A 20,076-nucleotide genomic window follows, 5' to 3' on the forward strand; every position below is an offset into this window, starting at 1 on the left:
TGCTTGAAAAAACAGTGCTGTTAACCAAAAGATTGTAGACGTACTGGAAGTGTGTAGAAAAGATGCCCTCATGACCGGACGAGGCTCTCCGATTCCCTCTCGTGTGTCCCGTGGTGTGCACTAATCTAAATCTGGTTATGTTTCGCTTTTTAGGCTGGGTTAACGATCCCAATATCATCACAAATATACTTCAGAGAGGGTACCTTGGAAGCACAGACAGACAATGCAAAGACACTATAGAAAACAGGTCATCTTGAGTTCATTTGAACGTCACAAGTCTCTACTATTTGAGGTTATACGAGTATTTTTCCATTATTGTCTATCACTGTCATCACACCATGATACTGTTATGTCGAGGACCTCTAGTGTCTACCGGAGCTAGTTTAGTTGCTCAAACACACAGGGCCGAGAGAAAGAGTTGCTTGTGGAAACAGAAAACTTAAAAAATAAAAATAAAAATAAAAAAAATCTTTAGACCTCTATTCTACAGCACCACAAAGTTAAACATAGCACCAAGTCGTAATGTTCAAAGCAACTATGCTCTAACACACTTTTCTTTATCAAACTAATGTAAACACAATTTCCTCCACAGCACATATTGTACATGACTATAGCATGTCTGTGACTCTTAGAAAAAAGTTTCCTTCAGTTTATTTGCTTTGGACGCCTGAAGGTGACGAGATCTGCAGTGAATCTACACGTGTGCTCATGAACGGGCAAAATACAGTATTACTTAGTTCCAGGAATAATATAGAGGGCGACACACTTCTGCTTCTAAAGCTTTTTCCATTGGGCATTCACGCACTATACATCAGAGAAAATACTACTCAACTTGTGCAGCCAGCGGGCTATGGCAATAATACATTGTACGGTACTAACATTAAGGTTTTTTTCTTTTCTTCTCAGATAAAATAACATCTGCTAAAGTATGACAAATGAGGCACCTTCAAATGTTTTAAAAACATTATCCACTTAAAGCCGTACTGTAGGCAAATACTTTTATATATAATTTCTTTTTCCTTGGGATCCCTCCCATCTTTTCATTCACCCTCATACAAGAACGTCTTCCTGTAAAACATGGTCTGATTCATCTTTACAAATACAATACACGCCATGTACAGTACATAACAAATATAGATTTTTTTCTCTCCTCATATCTTACACGAAACCAATTTGTTAAAGTAGAATAAGCTCTTTGACGCTCACGTTCAGGCAATAATCACTTTCTCACGTGTCAAAAGAGTTTTTCAGAAAGCAGACATTGGGTCGATTGATTTGGGTGGATTTTTTTTTTGGTCAGAAAAAACCTCAGATTTGTTGGTAGCAGATGGAAATCTATCTGATATTTGTTTGAGTGACTGAACGAGATTAAGCAATAGAAGGATAACGGCTGTTTTTGTAGCTGTCGGGGCAGAGGGAGCCTGGCCGAGGACCTCTGTGGGGTCCACCGGATGTTATCGCATGCACGAGTAACGCGGAGACGTAAAACAATTTGGACTTAATGTGCCAAATGTTCATCTCACCTGTCACAGCCGCACTATAAACAACGTCATGGGTCATTCAATGTACTGTGACATCGGGACATTCATTTCCTGTACAGCAAAACATACATTCATTATCGGTTAGTGTCGAGAAAAAAAGGGTTAGGGTTAACCCTAACCCTAACCCTAATCAAGAAACACACAGAGATGTAGCTAGCAGGTAATATACAGTTGTTAAAGATAAACAGTCAGGGTGGCCATTGTTTGAATATTCCCCATTGCTTGTTAACAGGTTTATGAAGCAATCCCATTCTCATCTAACATTTGCTGTTAAACATTAACATCCTTGTTGTTTCCGCATGAAAACGCCTGTTCTTTCCCACTGAAGTTTGACTTATTTGCCTTTTTTTTACGAATCCAAACTTCTGTATTTTTTCATTTTTATAGTTATTCTGTTTCTGTCCTACTACTTACGATATACACAGTTGAATCAGTTACCCATTTAGGATATAAGTGTAAAAAAACAAGTGAAAATGAATAATGCATCCTCTGTAGCATTTTGTCCTTGGCAAAGAAAGTAAAAACACGCAGGATATTGGAGTCTCTCACTCCCCCCGCAGAAACAAATACGAAAAGATGAAGGCAGTTAATGTTAGAAAAAAATGAGCGAGAAAAAAGGCACAGCAAAACGTGCCACATTTCACGAATGATTCCTCAATGATGAAATACATATTACAGTACACTTCACAATTCATCACCCTGTTCCTCTAATCCCACAAATCCAACCTCCGTTGAGCGTGTTAGTCCCAAATTATTTTTGAGAGATCTCATGAAGGCTGTGATCTTTGTCTTACTGCAGTGGTGTCGTGATGACCGTAAACACACTGAGCCGTCGAGCAAATAAAGACAGCGTTCCCTAATGGTTGGCACTGGATCATAAATCAAAACAAACACAATATGCCAGCTATTACTGATAGTAAAAAAAAGCTTCCAAATTAGATCAAGTTAGGCCATATTATCCATTCGAATGAGCATGGTGTGTGATATAAACCTTTTTATCCATATGTTTCATATGTAAAAAGGTCAAGTACGTACAGTATACCACAAGAATTACAGCAATTCTGCATTTACTCTGAGGTATATTTTGTGGTTAAAAACCCTGTGTTTTAATACTGACACTATTTGTATTGTAGGAAAGGTAGACTCATGTCCCTGTCCAAAGATGCACCGGGCTTAACAGTACGGTGTTTCACTGAAAAACCTAAAGATATGGACCCCTCGATGACCAGTGAGTGAAAAATCTTATGTGTCGCAGCATACTCAACCAACACATTTTTTATTACTGTAGGAGGAAGCTAAAATCCCTTGTTTTACTATTTATATACATTATATATTTTCAGAGCATTTTCAAGTGAAATTCCGCAGAGACAAGTCTCGGTGACAGCCATTGTTCTCTTCTACTTATAAGATCTTCCAACCCTTGGAGGCTTTATGTTTCCCGCTCCCCAAACACCAATGAACTTCTAAAGGATGACAGGAAAATGTATTAGCTTGATAGAGAGACTGGCATGGAGCAGGGAGGGTGTGTGTGTGTCTGTGTGTGTGTGTGTGTGTGTGTGTGTGTGTGTGTGCATGTAGTGGTCGGTTTAGTCGAGTCCAATGGCTTGGCGGGCACACAGGTCAGCGTAAAGTCCCATAATTTTGGCCCTCAGAGTCTGCACTGGCCAGGATGCCTGTCTGGTCCTCCGCAGACTGCCTGCGGTGCAGGAAGGAGGTCAAATAGAGATAGGGGTTCTTCTTGCTTTGCCTTTTCCTCGTCCTGCGGAGGTTGAGATCCTCTTTATCCTGGGGTGTCTGGGATTGCTGCTGGGTCTGAGAGGGAGACACACCTGAAAGGGAGAGGCACAGGAGTAACACGCCACCCACATTTTTTAAACATTAATGTTTTTTCTCTCTAATCGTCTGACTAACCTGTTCTCCGTGCCGGGGCTGTGTTGTTATTGTTGTTGGCAGCCACTCCCTTGGCTTTAGTAATACAGTGGTGCAGCAGTGCTGGTAAGCTCTCAGACCCGGCAGGATCACTAGACGCACCTAGAGGTTCCCTGGGAAGAGTAGAGACAGCACAGCAAACATTGTTCTGCATTAATCCACCAGTCGTGTTCAGTCCTGTCTCAGAGAGAAAAGACAGACTCATGGCTCATTCATTGTGATTTCCAGCAGGTGCTATCATATGATCTGATGAGCTCGTATACGTCTATCGAGAGCCCTTTCACTAAGATGATGAATTTCCACTTTCTATCTGCGTTGATGGATGATAAAAGTTAGACAATGAAAAAGAAAGAAAGAAAGAAAGCATTTTAAATAAGGTGGCAGTGGATTTGGTGACATTACTGGCTATAAGTTTGTTCTGAAACAGTCATTACATTAAAGACCCAGTCCAGGATTTATAAACATTGTCATAACACAACTAAATATTCATTATTGAAGGTTTTTTTGTTAGTGACACAAAATCACAGTCCACTAATTCTAGGTTCATTCTGTCATGTTGGCAACAGTGGGAAACACATTTCAGATCAGACAATATTTGCAATTATAGTGCGTTGGGTCTTTATATAGTGACTGCTTCAGATGTGCACGCATTATTGGTCTCGTATAAAACTCATACAATGAAAATAATTTCTGGAACTGTTCTGTTCTGGAACTAATTACTGCTCCTGTAACAGAGGAGGTTTTCTTTTAAAATCCCTTCAATACACTTTTTTAGGGGTCAGGGGTCAGCAACCTATGACAACCAAAGACATTTCCAGCAGCATGTGAGACATCAAATACTATACTACAATAAAGACAAACTGTTTGTCCCTAACGTGTTAAATATTACCTTACTGTGATACCATAATAAGAAGTTGATGAATTAGATTAAGGAGATTACATAATCTTCTATTGACCAAATGAAATGTATTTGGGCAGAGACCGGGATCGCAGTAATTATTACGGCCAGTTTCAACACGCTTTTGAGATAAGGGCTCTTGCGCAAATAATAACTCTGTTATTATAATAAACAAGGTCAAACTAACTTTGAGCGCATAAATTAACGACAGGCATGTTACCAAACATGGCTGTCACAGTGGCCGTCTTCATCTTAGTAAATTCACGTCAAAGGTTGCTGACCCCTGCAGCAGGTGCATGAGCATTTCCATGGCTGATTGTTCAATGTGCGGACAAGGTGTTTTGAAACCCAAAGAACTATTTTCATCCCATGAGTGATACATGCTACAGTAAGTTGAACGAAAAATAATCAGTGTATAATCAGAAAAACAATAATCACATCAAGTATAAAGTATCTTCTTTTTCTGTGTATGCAGTATGATTTAGCAGTAGTTTCACCTCATACCGAATACTCTTGGCTTTGTTGTCCATCTTGCATAGAAATATGCAAAATAAAGTAAAAATTAAAATCCAAAATGACCTCACAAACACAATATTTACGTTTGATGAGGTTCATGTTGGCTCAATGTCTTTGCCTTTCACAGAACCGAATAGAAACCACTTCAAAGCCTGACTCAATGCTGTCATTAAGCCAAGTTGTTGTGCCACACATGTATTGTTTCAACAGGCATAGGAACACAAAGCTTTAGAGAGGCTGTCCATCACTTGTCACTGCAGAGAGAGAGATTGAGAGGCATTAGCAGAGAGGGCGAGACAAGTCTGAGAATTGCAACAGTCCTGGACAGATAGAGAACACTTCCTTTACCACACAGACTGTGTGCAGAGGCCACAGTGTGTTCAAATATAGCACATTTCCATAGACATGTAAACACCGTACAGCACACTTTCATAAACATGAACACTGCGTACAGAGGCTTCACCATGCTGACGGGAGGAGATGGCAGGAAGAGGAAATGGCCGTTAAAGAACAAGTCACATGACAGGAAGAGGAAATGGCCATTAAAAAACAGTCACATGACAGAAAAAACGAAAGCACTTAAGACAACAAATGTGACAAAGAATTTAGTTTGAGAATTGTTGTTATTTGTTTGGTTGTAGAGAGAAGTTTAGAGAATGCATGCATGGCATTTTGCACATGGAACAAAACTTTAAAGGGGAATACTCCAGTCAATCTTTCATGTGCGTCCTCTATTGATTCAAGCCTTTTTTTTTTGTTGGTGCAGGGCGACTGTATTCAAACAGTCAAAAGACAAAATCAAATGCTTCTCCACAGTCCAAAACCCCATGTTACTGTCGTGTACGCCACAGCATAGCAGGCGTACTGCAAGTGTATTGACAAATATGTCCTGCAGTCATTATAACCATTAGTTGTACTTCACTTGAATCCAGCACAGAGGCACAACCCAAAGCGATTCCCCTTTAAAGGAGAGAGTGATTAGAGCCCTCCCCCTGCTGACCCCTCCCCTCTCAGACATGGGTCCGACCCTTACCTATTGCGGCGTAGGGGACCGGGTCACAACAACGCTGCCCAGATAGCTGAGATCAATCAAAAACAAATCAGGTAAGACCCTTACCCTCTATACAGCAGCAGCCCTATAAGGTACTTTCCCTTCAAGGCCAGTGATAGTGCAGGAGCAGCTCTCTGCCTCTTGGCCTTAGCTTCTGTAGCACTGCAGCTGCTACAGGGTGGTGAGGTGGGTGTGAGGGGGCGCAGGATTGTGTGCAGTGTAGAAATACTAAGGGGCATAAAACTACATGACTCTCGGCTATGTTTTTATGCAAGCTTTCCTTATGTCTAAAATTCTGCATACACAGACACCGATTCATCAAAATGTTGGATGTATTGGGAAAAATGCCCACTAGTGATATTTAATTGTCTTATTTCCTCATGAAAAGTACATTCTTGCTGAGTTTTTATTGTTATGGTTACCACTTTCTAATTAGGCACCTTTTATTTAGGTTAATAACTTGTGACTAATTCATGTAGAGAACATTGAATACAACTATGTTGGGTTGCCAAGTTGTGGCTGGCTTTTATGCCCTCTCTACGAAAACAAACCATCTCCAAACTATTTATTAACCATAAATTAAGTCATTTTATGAATGCTTTAAAGAGGGTGACTTAATAGAAAGTGGTACCATTTTATGTAGTAGTATAAATGTATACTAAAATGTAAAAGTGTAAATGCTCATTCCATATAGAGTTCAATTCAATGCATAGTTATTATTAAAATTAAACAGGAGGATGATTTTGCTCGTGCTTTACACACATTTTCACTTTCATACCAATAATTGATCTATTAAAATTGTATTTAAGATACTTCAGTTCGTAGTTTCATAGTGTTCAAAATGGGGGACAGAAGAAATGGCACAGTTTTATAAACAGTAAACCTGAGGGTTTCTATAGCTTACGTGTTTCATCTAAATCTTCCTTCAGTCATTTTTTTAAAGTTAGTTGAATATTTAATTGTTATGATCAATGTGTTGTGAGATTAAATAATAAATAATATAGACATATACATGATCTTAAAATCTTTAAAATCAAATTGAGCTTTCACATGACGTCATTAAAGTTGAAAGAACTGTCACTTTTATGAACTGACAAAATCTGTGCTAAATGCAATTACATGCCTTCTGCATATTTATGTTCAATATGCATTTTAATTATGCCTTAATGGAAACATCAAAGTAAAACTGTGGATCAATACGGAGGAAATTTGGACTAGAGAGCAGACTGGGAGACAAGTCTCCTCATCAAATAAATATGTGACTATTCTCCGCTGGAATGGATCACCTACCCTGAGGCTGATATCTGGAGCTGGGAGGGCTCTGAGGGTAGCATCTCCTCCTCTGTCCTTCTCTGGGATGGCCTCTGCCCGAAAACATCCCTGCCTTCCGGAGGGGGAGAGGGGGACTGGGAGGGGTAACTGGCTGCAGTGGAGGCATACGACATGTGGGCGTGGTAACTGGGGCTGGGTTGCGTGGTGCCCTGGCTCTGAGTGGAAGAGGCGGACAGGGAGGACCTCCGGGAGAAACTGACAGTGGCTGAGGGCTGCAGGGTGATCTCAGGCATCTCCAGAGACCGAGAGGTGCGGAGGATGCTGGGGCGCGGAGGGGGCCGTACTAAAATATCTGGAGAACCTGGCTGGGTGCTAAGGGGGCTTTGGGAGAGCGGAGAGAGGCGAGAGGGCTGGAGTACTAGTGGCGGTAGGCTGGGGTCTGCCCGGCGCCCTGCCCTCGGGCTGAGCCAGGACTGAGGACTACTACTGGGGGCTGTGCTTGGGCTCCCTGCACGGGCTGCCGGGTCAGGGTAAGGCAACACTGGTACACCCACACCGTGGGCCGTGTGTCTGAGCTGGCCGAGACTTTGGGCCTGTTGCATAGCTAAACGCCTAACTGGATGCACCGGGGGCCTGTCTCTGCCTGGGGGAGCCACAGGGACCTCCAGCTGAAGGAGTCCAGGGCTTGTCGGATCCTTTAGTGATGAGAGGTGCAGGCGACTGGGGGGGAGAGAGTGAGGAGGGTATGGGGGTGGGTCAGGGAGGTCCTGATGACGCAAGGGATGGTGAGGTGGGTATATGAACCGTGGACCTTGCAGACCTAGGAAGGGTAGCTCATGAGGCTGCCAGCTTTCAGGCGAGCGAGGAGGGCTGTGCGTGTGAGACAGAGAATGGCCAGAGGCAGTGTACTGATGGTGCTCCATCTCGCCACTTTCCTCGGGGATGGAGGGGTAACCAAAGGGCCCCTCGGCGGTGCCCGGGGGAGAGGACAGAGCGGAGCTACGCGGGCTGATGTCAGGCATGTAGAATGGTGGTGGAATCCCTGATTCACCACGGCTGCCCATATACCCATAGAATGGGCCCTGGGGAAAGCCCCTGTAGCGGGAGGACGGGGCTTGCCCTGAGGCGTGAAGTGCACTGCCCTCTGCAAAGCTCATACCTTCCATGGCCCTGTGTAGGCGGGGGCTGTAGGTGGGTGGCTGTGTTGACTCCTGGCTGGAGGACGTTGGGGAGAGTTGGCGCCGCAGCGTGGGCATGATGGGTGGCAGAGGCCCTGGGTCAAAATCATTCTCCTCATCAGACTGCCGGAACTCAGGGTACATATCAGACTCCTCTGCGAAGGGGAAGCCCTGGATGCGACGGGGCGGTGGGCTGCACTCCATGACGAAGCGGCCATCAGGGCCACGGCTGATCAGCTCAATAGGCGTTGTGACCTCTGCTTCATACTTGGACACACTGTATTTCTTGCTGGCTATGGCACGCTTGGTTTTCTTGTAGAAGGAGAGCTCTTTGTCTTTTTCTCTCAGAGGGCTGGGCAGCTTCCTGACGTACAGGCCTGGACCGTGGGACCCCTCAGAAGAAAGAGAGCGTGGCCGAGATGGAGGGGAGCTCTCTGGACTTATCTTCCCCGATGATAACCTAATAAAAATATGTGGACACAAGATGCTTGATTTAACATGCACCAAAAGAAAGATAATATCTCATAAGAAAAATAATCTCTGATGCTGTAAATCAATAGGGATGATTGAAGTTTCATTCTTGAACTGAACAGATGATACAACACAAAGCCAAAGCACTCTATCAAGGCAGCCATAATGAAGAGCATTATGATAATGACCAGTTTATGGCGGCGGCAGCATCCTGATGGGACAACATCTAATGAATCAAGCAACAATGACAGGATGAGAGGAGAACCAGCGACGCAACCATGACAACCATATCACGTATCCATTGAAGCTACTGTACATCTTCTTGAGCAGACGTGAGACCAATTCCCATATGCTGCACCAAATGGTGTTGTGAGGAAAGCAGATGACATCTAACCAGGCCTCATTTGCCCACACCAGGAGCAGCACAGTGGACATTTACTGGGTCACTGAATGCATCACGTAGACATACATTGTAAAGAGTGCATTTGCACAGTACTGTACTGTACATGCAACTGAGCTAATGCAATTGAATCCCTGCTTGGTGCGTGGAAGTCTGAGCATGCAATAAAGCCCAGCGGTAGACTTCACTAGTAAAATAATCATTGTCAGTTGATAATTCCTATGCAATGCATTAACCATGCAGCCAAGCCAGTGCAGTGCAGCACACTTTTGTATTTAGGTGCAGGCAGGCACTCACAGGGGGCTGGCGGGCGGGGGCAAGAAACTGCTCCTGGCAGGCTCGTCCCAGCAGGGCTCTACCCCTGGCAAGGGGGTGAGAGGAGGCCTGCGATGGGAGACAAACGACATGGGCCTGGTTCATCTTTAACTAGGCCACTTGCAGGAAGTGTGAACACACTGACCTGCCCGGACCATTTCATGAAAATTGACAAAAGGTATCTGATACTAATGAGTTCTCCTAAAGTCTCAGGCAAATATTTTCTTTTTCTGGAATGGGATTTACACAGATTATTGTCACAAATGAGCTTCTCCTGAGATTGAAATGCAGTCATACATGTACACAACTTTTACAGACAGACAGACAGACAAACAGACAAGTGCACATGTGGCTGGTACTGTACATTAAATGTGCAGCTAAACCAAAAAACAGCATTATTAAACACAGAGTCATGCAGAAAGCGGACAGCGTTTGAGGTTAAAGAATACAGATGGATCAAAAATCAATACACATACTGCAGCTTGGGCACTCTGGATAATGTGTTTAAAATGCTGACTTAGCTGCTTTGAATTCGCCCTAATCTGCCCATGATCCGCTAGAGGTTGCTACTGGACACATTCTTCCACACCCTCAAGAAAAAAACTCTGGATAATCAATATAATCCATAAAACCCAGGCTGCTGCTGCTTCTTCTTCTGTATTCTTATTCATTTGGCACTTTCTTGGAAATACACCATCTCTTGCCATATAACCTCTTGTCTAAAGCACAGGAGAATGCATACTGGGTGTATCAAGCAGCTTTACCACTAAGACTTGTGTGCATTTCCAGTACATTTTATAAAAGGTGCAAAAGAAGATGCACAGTAGCAGCCACTTCTGGAAGACTGCAGGGGCTCTGGCGTCGTTTTTACTTACGGTGACTCAATGCTTTTCCTGAAGTGTGTCACCGACAAGGGAGGATCTGAGAGGACAAAAATATTTAAAATATTTAAAATTCTTCTATTGAATACAAGGGGTATAAAAAAAACCCACATGGATGGATTATGAGACAACGAGCTGCTGGGCACGGACAACAGACCTCCCACTCCTCATACACAGGCTGCCTCGTGGTTGTTTTGAATCCTTTTGTGGTCAGTGTCCATCTCTTTCTAGACATCTTGCATTTATAGTCGATTTGCTCCTTTTAAAGGTCTTTTGATCTAAATATTAACAGTCCCTAAAATGAATCTTCGGGGCCCTAGGGCCGGGGCTGGAAGGCCTGTTCAGTAATCCATCCATGGTGAGACATACTATATCTAATATATGTAGATTCATTGGAGACCGACCTGGTTTGCGCTTGAGTTTGCGACGGTGTTGCTTATTGACAAAGCAAACTGCTAGCGTACTGAACAGTACTGCTGCTGCCAGAAAACAGATAGTTGCCACGACACCCGCCACCACAGGGCGCGCCAGCCCCTCATCAGGCAACTCCGCAGGGGGGAAGGGATCTGACGGGGCAGATGAGGATAATAAAATCGAGATGTTGCAAACAAAAACCTCACAAATTTTACGATTCCTCACAAGAACTATTAATTTCTGTAGTTTGTTACAATTTTCTGTGAAAAAAAACTGACCAGTGCTAGATACGCCGACGACATTGCTGCTCTCACTGATCAGGTCGTCCATGACAGCCATCACTCGAAACTCATACCAGGACTCCTTTCAGAGGGAGACACACAAAACACCTTCCTATGACCATCTCACACACAGGTTTTCTGTTAAAAGATAATTTTCTATTTTCTACATCTACCTCTACAACCGAATGGTTATTAAAATGTATTGAAATGCAAAAAGAAATAAATCATTTTTGGCGTCACTGATCTAAAACTCTTTGTATATTATAACATTTTGGACTGTAGAAAGAGAGAGAGGATATTGAAAATAATGTTTACAAAGTTGATTAACTCTTTAGTCAATTATTCTTACAACGTCATCTGTCCCCCTTACTTTCAATGAAATAAAAAAGCATTCAACCTGAAAACCTCCCACAGAGTTACGTTCCCATGTGTGTGTGTGTATGTATGTGTGTATGTAACTGACCTGAACGAGGTCCCTGGCTATGAGCTCAGTCTCCGTGGAGGAGATGAGGTCATCCAGCACCTCCCACCTCTCCCCGAGGCGGAACTCCATGATGTATCGGTCAATGGGCGAGGAGTGGTTGGCCGGAGGGAGCCACGTGAGCAGGACACCGTGCTGGGTGCGATTGGCTGTGAGGCACCGTGGTGGAGTAAGAAGCACCAGTGGTTCTGGGGTACCCAGAGGAGAGCCTGCGGACCAGGAATGGGATGCCATAAATGTCTGGACCAAAGAGATGGACTGACCAAAATTGCGACTGTTAGAGGCTTGAAACGGAGTAGCTTCAGTGAATCTACCAACAGGGATGAGTGGAACAAAATGATTTGGTAGCTTTGAGTCATTAAAGGCTGTAAACTGTAAGTGTCGTATAAATGTTGCATTGAGTCACTCAGCTTGAAAAATGTCATGTCACCGTCACAAGTGCTCCTCCTGACCTCAGACTAACTGCTGAGGGACTTTTCTCTATCTTCGCCCTCCACAATCACACTGGTGACCTTTGACTATTATTGTGTTTACTCTTGAGACCAGAGAGTTCACCTGTTTACCCACAATACATCCCCCTATTTAGAATATACGAGCAGTGTATGAACATTTTAATATGTGGGTTTTATGATGTGGTTCTAAACAAATATAAGATTATTGATGTATTTTTTAAAAGCTTTAACTCCTCTTGTGGGCGCCCATGAGTACAACACAGCAAAATGTGCCATAATTGGAGAATATTGACAAATTTTGTGCATTAATGAACACAAAAAAATGCATACATCTGCTAGTGTAGTACAGTTCAAACATAGTATGTTTATTATTTTTAATATACTGCTTGTCAGAGCTAAATAAAAACCCTTAAACAGGTACACTACTAAGGGTTTTATTGGTAAATGGTAACATTATGCATTGATTTCCATAGCGATGGAAACAGGATACAACTGGACTTTTTTCTTTCAATGACAGAGTTGAACTGCGTCGGCATTTCCACATTCAAACCCTTCACTTCTTTGTCCTTTCCACTAGTAAGCGAGTAAATCTAGCCCCGCTCCATTCTCCCTTCATGCCTTCACTTCTGCTGAGACATTGATTTTAAATACCATGCATCTTTAATTCAGTTTCTGTTCACGCAGCCGGCAAACAAAGGCTGAATTGGCAGCGTGCCCTTGAGGCATGAGGTGGATTAAAACACGCACGAATCTAAAAGATTGTAAATCTTTTTCTTTTTAAAATGTACTTCAGATCAAATAGCAGCTTAATTCCGCTCGGTTGACTGACAAACTGTCTCACAGCAAACGTACTGACTTGTCAAACACGTGTGGAACTAATAACATTAGTAAATTCCTCCACTATTGTACATGCTGCTTTATTGGCACTCCTAAATGGAACAGTGGCATCATTAATGTCATTAGTTACACTTGTGCTCTTCATGCTATGAGAGTTCTAAACGTTTCTAGAGATAATTATCTGTTGTGTTAATCAGTGCAATAAAATCTATACAGTTGTACTAAATAAATATCAGCAGCTTTAAAGATCAACGCATTTTAACGCTTTTCTGACTAACTTTTGTGCCCATGATGCCTGTACATCTCAGCCACACCTCTTTTAAATCCGGACAGGACAACTAAAATTCACACGAGGTTTGGAAGACTTTGATTTATGTTCAGTTTTTAAAAAGAGGATTAAATCAGCAGTTTGTTGTGCATGTAAAAGAGGATGTTTGGTCCAAACACACTCCACAAACATTGGAAGTACAGTTACTAACCTTCAACGATGTAGGTTTGAGAACATTTATTGTATATATTGAAACTATTTTTTTAGGTAAGATAATGTGGTGATTATGGTTATGGTGGCTTTCCATAGTAATGGTAGCACGACAAAACAAAGAAAAAAAAAATCAGCGCAGTGGAAAATTATACCCACATATTGGGCAGCTTAAAAAATCACTAGAGGGCAGTGTCTTCCCCACCGTGTCAGACGAAAATCGAAAAAATTATAAATAGTACAGCTCAGCTCAGTGCAGCTGGCTGGATTGGTTCTGAAGTCAAGAAGAGCCCAACACGGATGGAGAAACCTTTGATCGACTGTACCCACCTGCAGTGTTGACTGTCACAACTTCGCTGAATGGGCCCGTGCCCAGTTTGTTTTGTGCCAACACACTGAACTGGTACTCTGTCGCAGGCTCCAGCCCCGGCACCACCAACCAGATCTGAGCACCAGAAACTGGCATCGAGTGCCAGTCGTGAGGACCAAAGTCTACTCTCTTTGACCTAAGAACAGAGACGACACAGAAAACAGAAGAAAATGATATGAAGCACGTTTAGAAGGTAACATTTGTGCAATGGTGAATGGTCACATGACAGTGTTGGTCAGTAGGTGGGTGGTTAAACTGTATTTTAAGGGTAAAGCACAAAATAGCTCTGTTTTGGATTAATTTCTTTGTCTCTTTTTGAGGCACAGCGTGGTCTAGCACCAGCCTGCTCCCACTTGTTCCAGGGAATTTCCTGGAAACTCAACTCAAAACTATAGATGCTGCTTAACTGTTTTAATTACCAGGATGTTTCCAAGAAAGACCTACACAATCAGTTATATGTGGAAAAGTTAAAGTGTTAGTCGCTACAGTTATGTTTGAGTTTTTTTTAAGAAAAATGATTTACTGTGTAGTAAACGCAAGTGAAAAAGCATTAACAATAACAATCATTTCCTGAAGGTGCCCTAGAAAGAATCATGTAGTTTGGGTCTAATCACAGGGAAAATAGAGACATACAGAATAGAGAATTTATTTTACTTAGTTTTATTGAATTCCAGATGAATCTTCAAAACGGATGTAGCACAATTTAAGCCCCAAGGTGTATTTAATACTCCTCAATTAATTATTGGAAATGCTATTCATAATTTATGATGCACTGTACTCTTCTTTGTTCATTTTGCATGTTTAGCTCGTCTGCTGTCAACTGAATTAAAAGCCTAACTGGACCAACTAGTCTCCATGTTCCCTTTAATTACAACCCAATCATCTGGTTATTTATAGAAAAAATCTTTAAAAATATTGGCTGTGGAAAGTCCGTCTCTCCACATCTGTAGACTGCTGCTGTCGACTTGAGGTAAAACTTAAGAGCACTCACACTGGACCGTACCACACGGAGAAGGTCTGTTCGAAGCCGCCATCGTAACCTGGTTCCCAGGACACATTAGCAGAGGTTGTTGAGGGTAAAACATGGATGTTACCAGGAGCATGTGGGCTGGTGCCTGAGTGGTTTAAAGACACAGAGACAGAGGAAGAGAATATAAAACGCACAAGTACTAATTTAATTATCAAATACATAACGAGTTGAAACGATTACTTTATATCACTTGCAGCAATTAAGCTATAGATATGATGATGATATGAACACTTAATTAACATTTATTTCATATAAGTGGTAATTGTAAGTCAGCCTCTTCATCGCACTGACTCAGGTTCAAGTCAAAACAAGAGAAACTGTGTGAATTGTGTTGTGTTGCATCCTGTGTTTGCTCCCTCCCTGGATACTGGCTGAGGTGGTGATCAGCGTGAGGTCAAGTTCAAGAGCAGCGGCGCCCGTCTGCGGCTGCTCTCATCCCACCCACCTAACAGCTGTGCAGTGTGGCCCGAAGCCAGCGACTCCTCACTCAGAGCGAGGGGGAGACCTGAGCGCGGTCTGAGGAGCACAGCTGTCTGCGACACCTGTGAGCCGAGGGCTGGTCGCACAGCTGTGCGGCGCTGGAATGACGCCATGGGCTACGGGGGCAGGCCAACTGACATTTCACAGACTAACAGACTTCAAGGAAGAGTTCAACATTTGCAAAATACGATTATTAGCTTTCTCGCCGAGAGATAGATGGAAAAAAACCTGATGCTGTCATTTCTTCTTCTTCTTAATCTATTCTATTTTTATTTAACCTCTACTCATTCGGACTTTGGAGAGCTGTTATACCCAATTTCCCCCATGGAGGATATAACGGATAATCTTATTTTATCTGTACGTGAAATATAAAGCTAGAGCAGAGAGATGGCTAGTTGGTGTTTAATCCGCGCTGACACCAAATGCCTCATTTGAATCCAGGGGCAGTGGTTGCTCATTTGTACTGTGATGCTTAATCATTTAAGCACAGTTCAGACACAACTTGACATTTTTGTGCAGATTAATAAGAGGAGATGCAAAGTGTTATTCACTGTGCTTTAGAGGTGGATTTGTATCTGTTTTACCTGGCTGTTGCTTCATATTTAGTGTGCAGAGAGGGTTTGATATTTCCAAAAATATCAAACCCTTCCTTTAGAGCAACACACATAAAAAAGATAAAAAAACAACAATAAAGCAGCAAGTTTTCTAACAATACTATAAATGCACGAGTGGGCGAACCCGGGAGCCACCGTTGCCTGTACACCTCTCTTTCCACCCTCTGTTTCCTGACTCGTCCCTTTCTCTCTTTTTAATGAATGCATTATAAATCAACCTTTCCAACCTCCAGATGATGGATATTCATAAAGAAGGCACACATTTACTAAATATTTGCACAGGGATTCTTGGTAGAATCAGCTACTCCCAAAGAACAAGGAATGTATGACTTTGTTGGCTGTGCATATGTATATTTAACATAATTATCATAATTCCCCATAATAATTATATGCCAGTAAGACTGTGTTTGTATGAGGCATTTATCTACTCAGTATGGCTGCTATATTCATTGTGTGGGGCACCATACCTAGTTTTTAATATTGTAACCCTATAATTTGCATTACTGGTGTTACTGGTTCAGCATCTAACATTCAGAAACGATGACATTGGTGGCCGTTAATGAGTTGAAGCCAATATCCTGTTGCATGTGCTCGCGCGTGTGCTCATACTCTGTAGGTACGCACGAGCGATCATCATGGGCATAGGCCAAACAGCGACATGATGCTTGGACTGGGAAAGGGATTCATATCCGCATTGTGCTCGGATTGTGCCAATTTCCAAGGATTATCAGGAAAAGTAGACGGAGCAGTCTTTCCTTTCAGACCTGTCAGACCACGTGGAGTTCTGAATGCGATGAGTTTTGATTGGGATTGCGGACGAGCAACCGGCAGTGACATGACAGTGTGTGATGCCTTGGATTTATCTGCTGGAACATGCACACAGCAAAATCATCCTGGATTATTTGAAGGCAACCGAGAAAGTGACGAAAGGTCTAATTTCATTAAAGTTGTGTTTCTGCTCACATATTGGCAATAAAAATATAAATTGCATATAAATTTCATATACATTTTTTTACATATAGAACCTTTAAAGGAGACTTAATATAATGTTCAATTTCAGGGCTTGTTGTACCACAACTCTTATACACACAGACTTCTGAGTGAGTATTAATGTGTAAACCCTGCCCTAACAATGCACAATCTGACCCTTCACAACTCTGTTTAAACTTAACGGGCCTGCAAGCCTTTGTCAACACTTCAGTTAATCAATATAAGAGTTAGAGTTTGTCCTTGGGCCGAAGAGTGAACAGACACGGGCCGTATCTGGGTGGATACCACACTGAGGCTACAGATTTAGGCTTTAATGTAACTGTCTAAGGCTATTTCAGATTAGATTCACTGATATATTAATGATTTTTAAGGAGAAATGGGGTAGAGGCAGGAAAAAGAAAATGTATTAAACAACACACTCGAAATTAATGATAGAATGATCAAATAGCAGGAACGATGCATGTGCTCAAAAGGCGGAGAAAAAGAAAAAGTTTTTACTGAACTGAAGAAAAAAATTTGAAGATTCTTTTTTGTTACTGGACATATTTTAAAATTTGAAATAATACATTTAGTGCAGAGGCCACACTACTTTTTTGTATTAAAGTGAATAGTGCATATGTGTAACATTAATGTGCATTTTCAGTAAGTTCCTTTTTTAGTTGATTATTGTTTTTATTATTATTTAATTGTTTAGTTTTTTTAAGATAACATCAGCCGCCCTGCAGCCGTTGTAACACAAATATCAGCTGACCATTTTTCAAAATCAGAAAGGAAAGGTTGGTGGTGGAGGAAGCTGAGAGCATTGTGCAGGTTGTTTGTACCGATGACAAGGATACGCGTGCTGGCAGTGATGCTTGTGACCACGTTGGTGGCTACACACTCCCATTCTCCATGGTCTTCCTTGCTGAGGGACAGAAACTGTAAGCTGCCACTGGGTAAGATGTTGTGCTTACTCCTGCTTGGCTTCCCCACCTTCAATGGACATGACAACGACAGTAAGAGGGTTAAGAAAGTTTTGGGCAAACCCATGTTTCTGTGCATGATTAAAACCACACACGCAAGATGATTTTCTTTCAGTAGAGTTTGTTGTTCTACTGTACCTTTCTCCAGGTGATGGATGGTATATCAGGGTCTCCAGAAGCAGCACAGGGGATTACAAGCTCTCTCCCAGCCTCCTGACGGTACTCCCCCCCAGGCCTCACATTAAAGTAAGGGGGATCCTTGATAAACACACACCAACACGCATCATGCAGACTTGTGGGCAGTTCTGACCATATTAAAACATGCAGAGCCTCAGACACTTCCAAACACGCGCAGGGATGTACCTTTAGCACCAAAGTGGCAGGGGGGGACATGCCCATGGTACCCAGGGCGTTGTAAGGCACACAGGTGTAGGTGCCCAGGGAGTCTTCTGTGGCCTCCGCCACCCGGATACTTCCATCTGGCATCAGGCTCCAGCCGGGGTACTACAACACAAGAGGCCGTGTAAAAAGCTTGATTTCAGGGCTCCTGAAATCGCACATTTATACATTAATGAGAGAGACATTTTGAAATTGACACTGCCTTACACCAGAAAGATAATGCTGAAATAATAAAGAGATTGTGTAGCTGTGGTATTAATAGCTGTGGACTAGTTTATTTGCAAAGCTAACAGGACAATCGATCATAATCTTTGAATCACAGTGGAAGAGTTTAAAAGGTCAATGAGCTTGAACTGTCTTTAAAATTTCACAGAGAAGAAAGTTTTGATTTTACTTTTAATCACCCAAGAGACTTTTATAGACTTCAAATCTGCTATTATAAAACCTACCTGAATTTAAACATAATAGAATATATCTGAAAATAGGTTCAACTCCTGCCTTTTCTGGTAAAATGCACAGAAAATGGTCAAATGAAACTTTGATTGTAACTTTAAAGCCTGTAAAATAAAATCACAAATCCTTAAAAACTGTATGTCGGATGATCAAAAAGATTCTGTTTTTAGGTGGTTCTGGACTAAATATTATTCAGAATGAAAATATAGTTTCCATGCTGTTATTGTTAAAATCCTAATAAATCAATCATAGCTAATGAAATGAAACAGTGCTGATGCTGAGGGTTTGTACCGAGCCATCGCTTTATCAACTGCAAAAATCTATAGCACAGAAAACTGGGGCCAATTTTTTTTCAAACAACTTACACTGAGACATGCAGAGCTACAAAAAAGCAAAACAAAAACATCAAAAAAAAAGACCTGACTGATTTACAAAGGAGGCTGAGAGACCGACCTTCTCCACTCGGAGAGGATAGCCGTCTTTCTCCCACTTCACTGATGTCACAGGCGGGTTGGCGTCCACCGGGCAGCGGATGATGCCTGGCAGTTTCCGTGGGACGTAGATGACCGGGGGCATGTTGATCACTCGGGCGGGGTCTGGACACGAAGGAAGATAAATGTCAGAGACGTCAGATACATAATCAATAATGTATGGGCCACAAGTTTGATATGCTCTGATGTGTAAAGGAATTCCATTATCAACCTAGCCAAAATTTTTAGAAAACTCCTGGTAGGAGTTGTCAAGAAATGGCGTTCAGGTAGGAATAGTTTGTGGAAGGAGAAATGACAACGCTTCTTTTTCTGACAGAATAAATATAGACATTGATCTGACCTGAAAATACAGCTGTGCAGCAGTGGTGATTCTGTCAGAACCAACAATTTGGCTTTGTTCAGTTCTCTAGAAATGTTATATCAGGCTTTATATCTAGCTAAATTATATTTTTGTTTTATTTCAAATAAAAACTATTATAATTTAAGCCACTTTAAAGTGTGATGCTAACCTTTTATCATCACAATACTTCTACATATATAACCTTGGTAAAATTATTTACCTGTTCATATAACAGCACTCAGAAAACCATAAATCAGTGCAACAACTAGATTCAACTAGACAAAATTTGAGTAACTGAGCCGATCTTTGATGGACAAGTGGCTTCGGCAGCTGATACTTGAGGACTGACTTGGGTTTGATGGAATTCACTTTATTTGTATTCGAGGGAATCCTTGGAACACATAGTAAAAACAGTATTCCTGTTCTTTGCTAAATGTAAGTGCTGGACATTTAATGAAAGAAATTCTCTCATGTACCTGATCTGCAGTAGGAGCATTTTTTACTCGTGGGTTAACTTCAGCAGGGATTCTAAGATGCTTGATAAAAACGGGC

At 42.0% G+C, this 20,076-nt stretch overlaps 1 protein-coding gene across 3 annotated transcripts in view; it reads right to left on the bottom strand.

Moving 5' to 3' along the window:
* Positions 1-1,675: 1,675 nt before the first annotated feature.
* Positions 1,676-20,076, bottom strand: part of igsf9ba (immunoglobulin superfamily, member 9Ba) — a 54,836-nt gene continuing 36,435 nt past the window's right edge. The window contains exons 8-21 of one of the 3 annotated variants that reach the window (XM_035623379.2): positions 19,147-19,289; positions 18,205-18,345; positions 17,980-18,099; positions 17,701-17,851; positions 14,757-14,880; positions 13,726-13,901; positions 11,611-11,837; positions 11,145-11,229; positions 10,857-11,018; positions 10,447-10,492; positions 9,554-9,640; positions 7,226-8,845; positions 3,453-3,583; positions 1,676-3,370 (exon numbers count right to left, since the gene is read on the bottom strand). In XM_035623379.2, coding sequence (XP_035479272.1) covers positions 3,162-3,370; positions 3,453-3,583; positions 7,226-8,845; positions 9,554-9,640; positions 10,447-10,492; positions 10,857-11,018; positions 11,145-11,229; positions 11,611-11,837; positions 13,726-13,901; positions 14,757-14,880; positions 17,701-17,851; positions 17,980-18,099; positions 18,205-18,345; positions 19,147-19,289 — 3,422 coding nt within the window. In that variant the 3' untranslated portion in view covers positions 1,676-3,161. Of the gene's footprint in view, positions 3,371-3,448; positions 3,584-5,917; positions 5,964-7,225; positions 8,846-9,553; positions 9,641-10,446; positions 10,493-10,856; positions 11,019-11,144; positions 11,230-11,610; positions 11,838-13,725; positions 13,902-14,756; positions 14,881-17,700; positions 17,852-17,979; positions 18,100-18,204; positions 18,346-19,146; positions 19,290-20,076 lie in introns of those variants that run through there. The other 2 variants (XM_035623381.2, XM_035623380.2) reach the window with 2 other exon arrangements.

This window comes from Scophthalmus maximus, chromosome 11 (assembly GCF_022379125.1).
Source record: "Scophthalmus maximus strain ysfricsl-2021 chromosome 11, ASM2237912v1, whole genome shotgun sequence".
NCBI classification, from domain to species: domain Eukaryota; kingdom Metazoa; phylum Chordata; class Actinopteri; order Pleuronectiformes; family Scophthalmidae; genus Scophthalmus; species Scophthalmus maximus.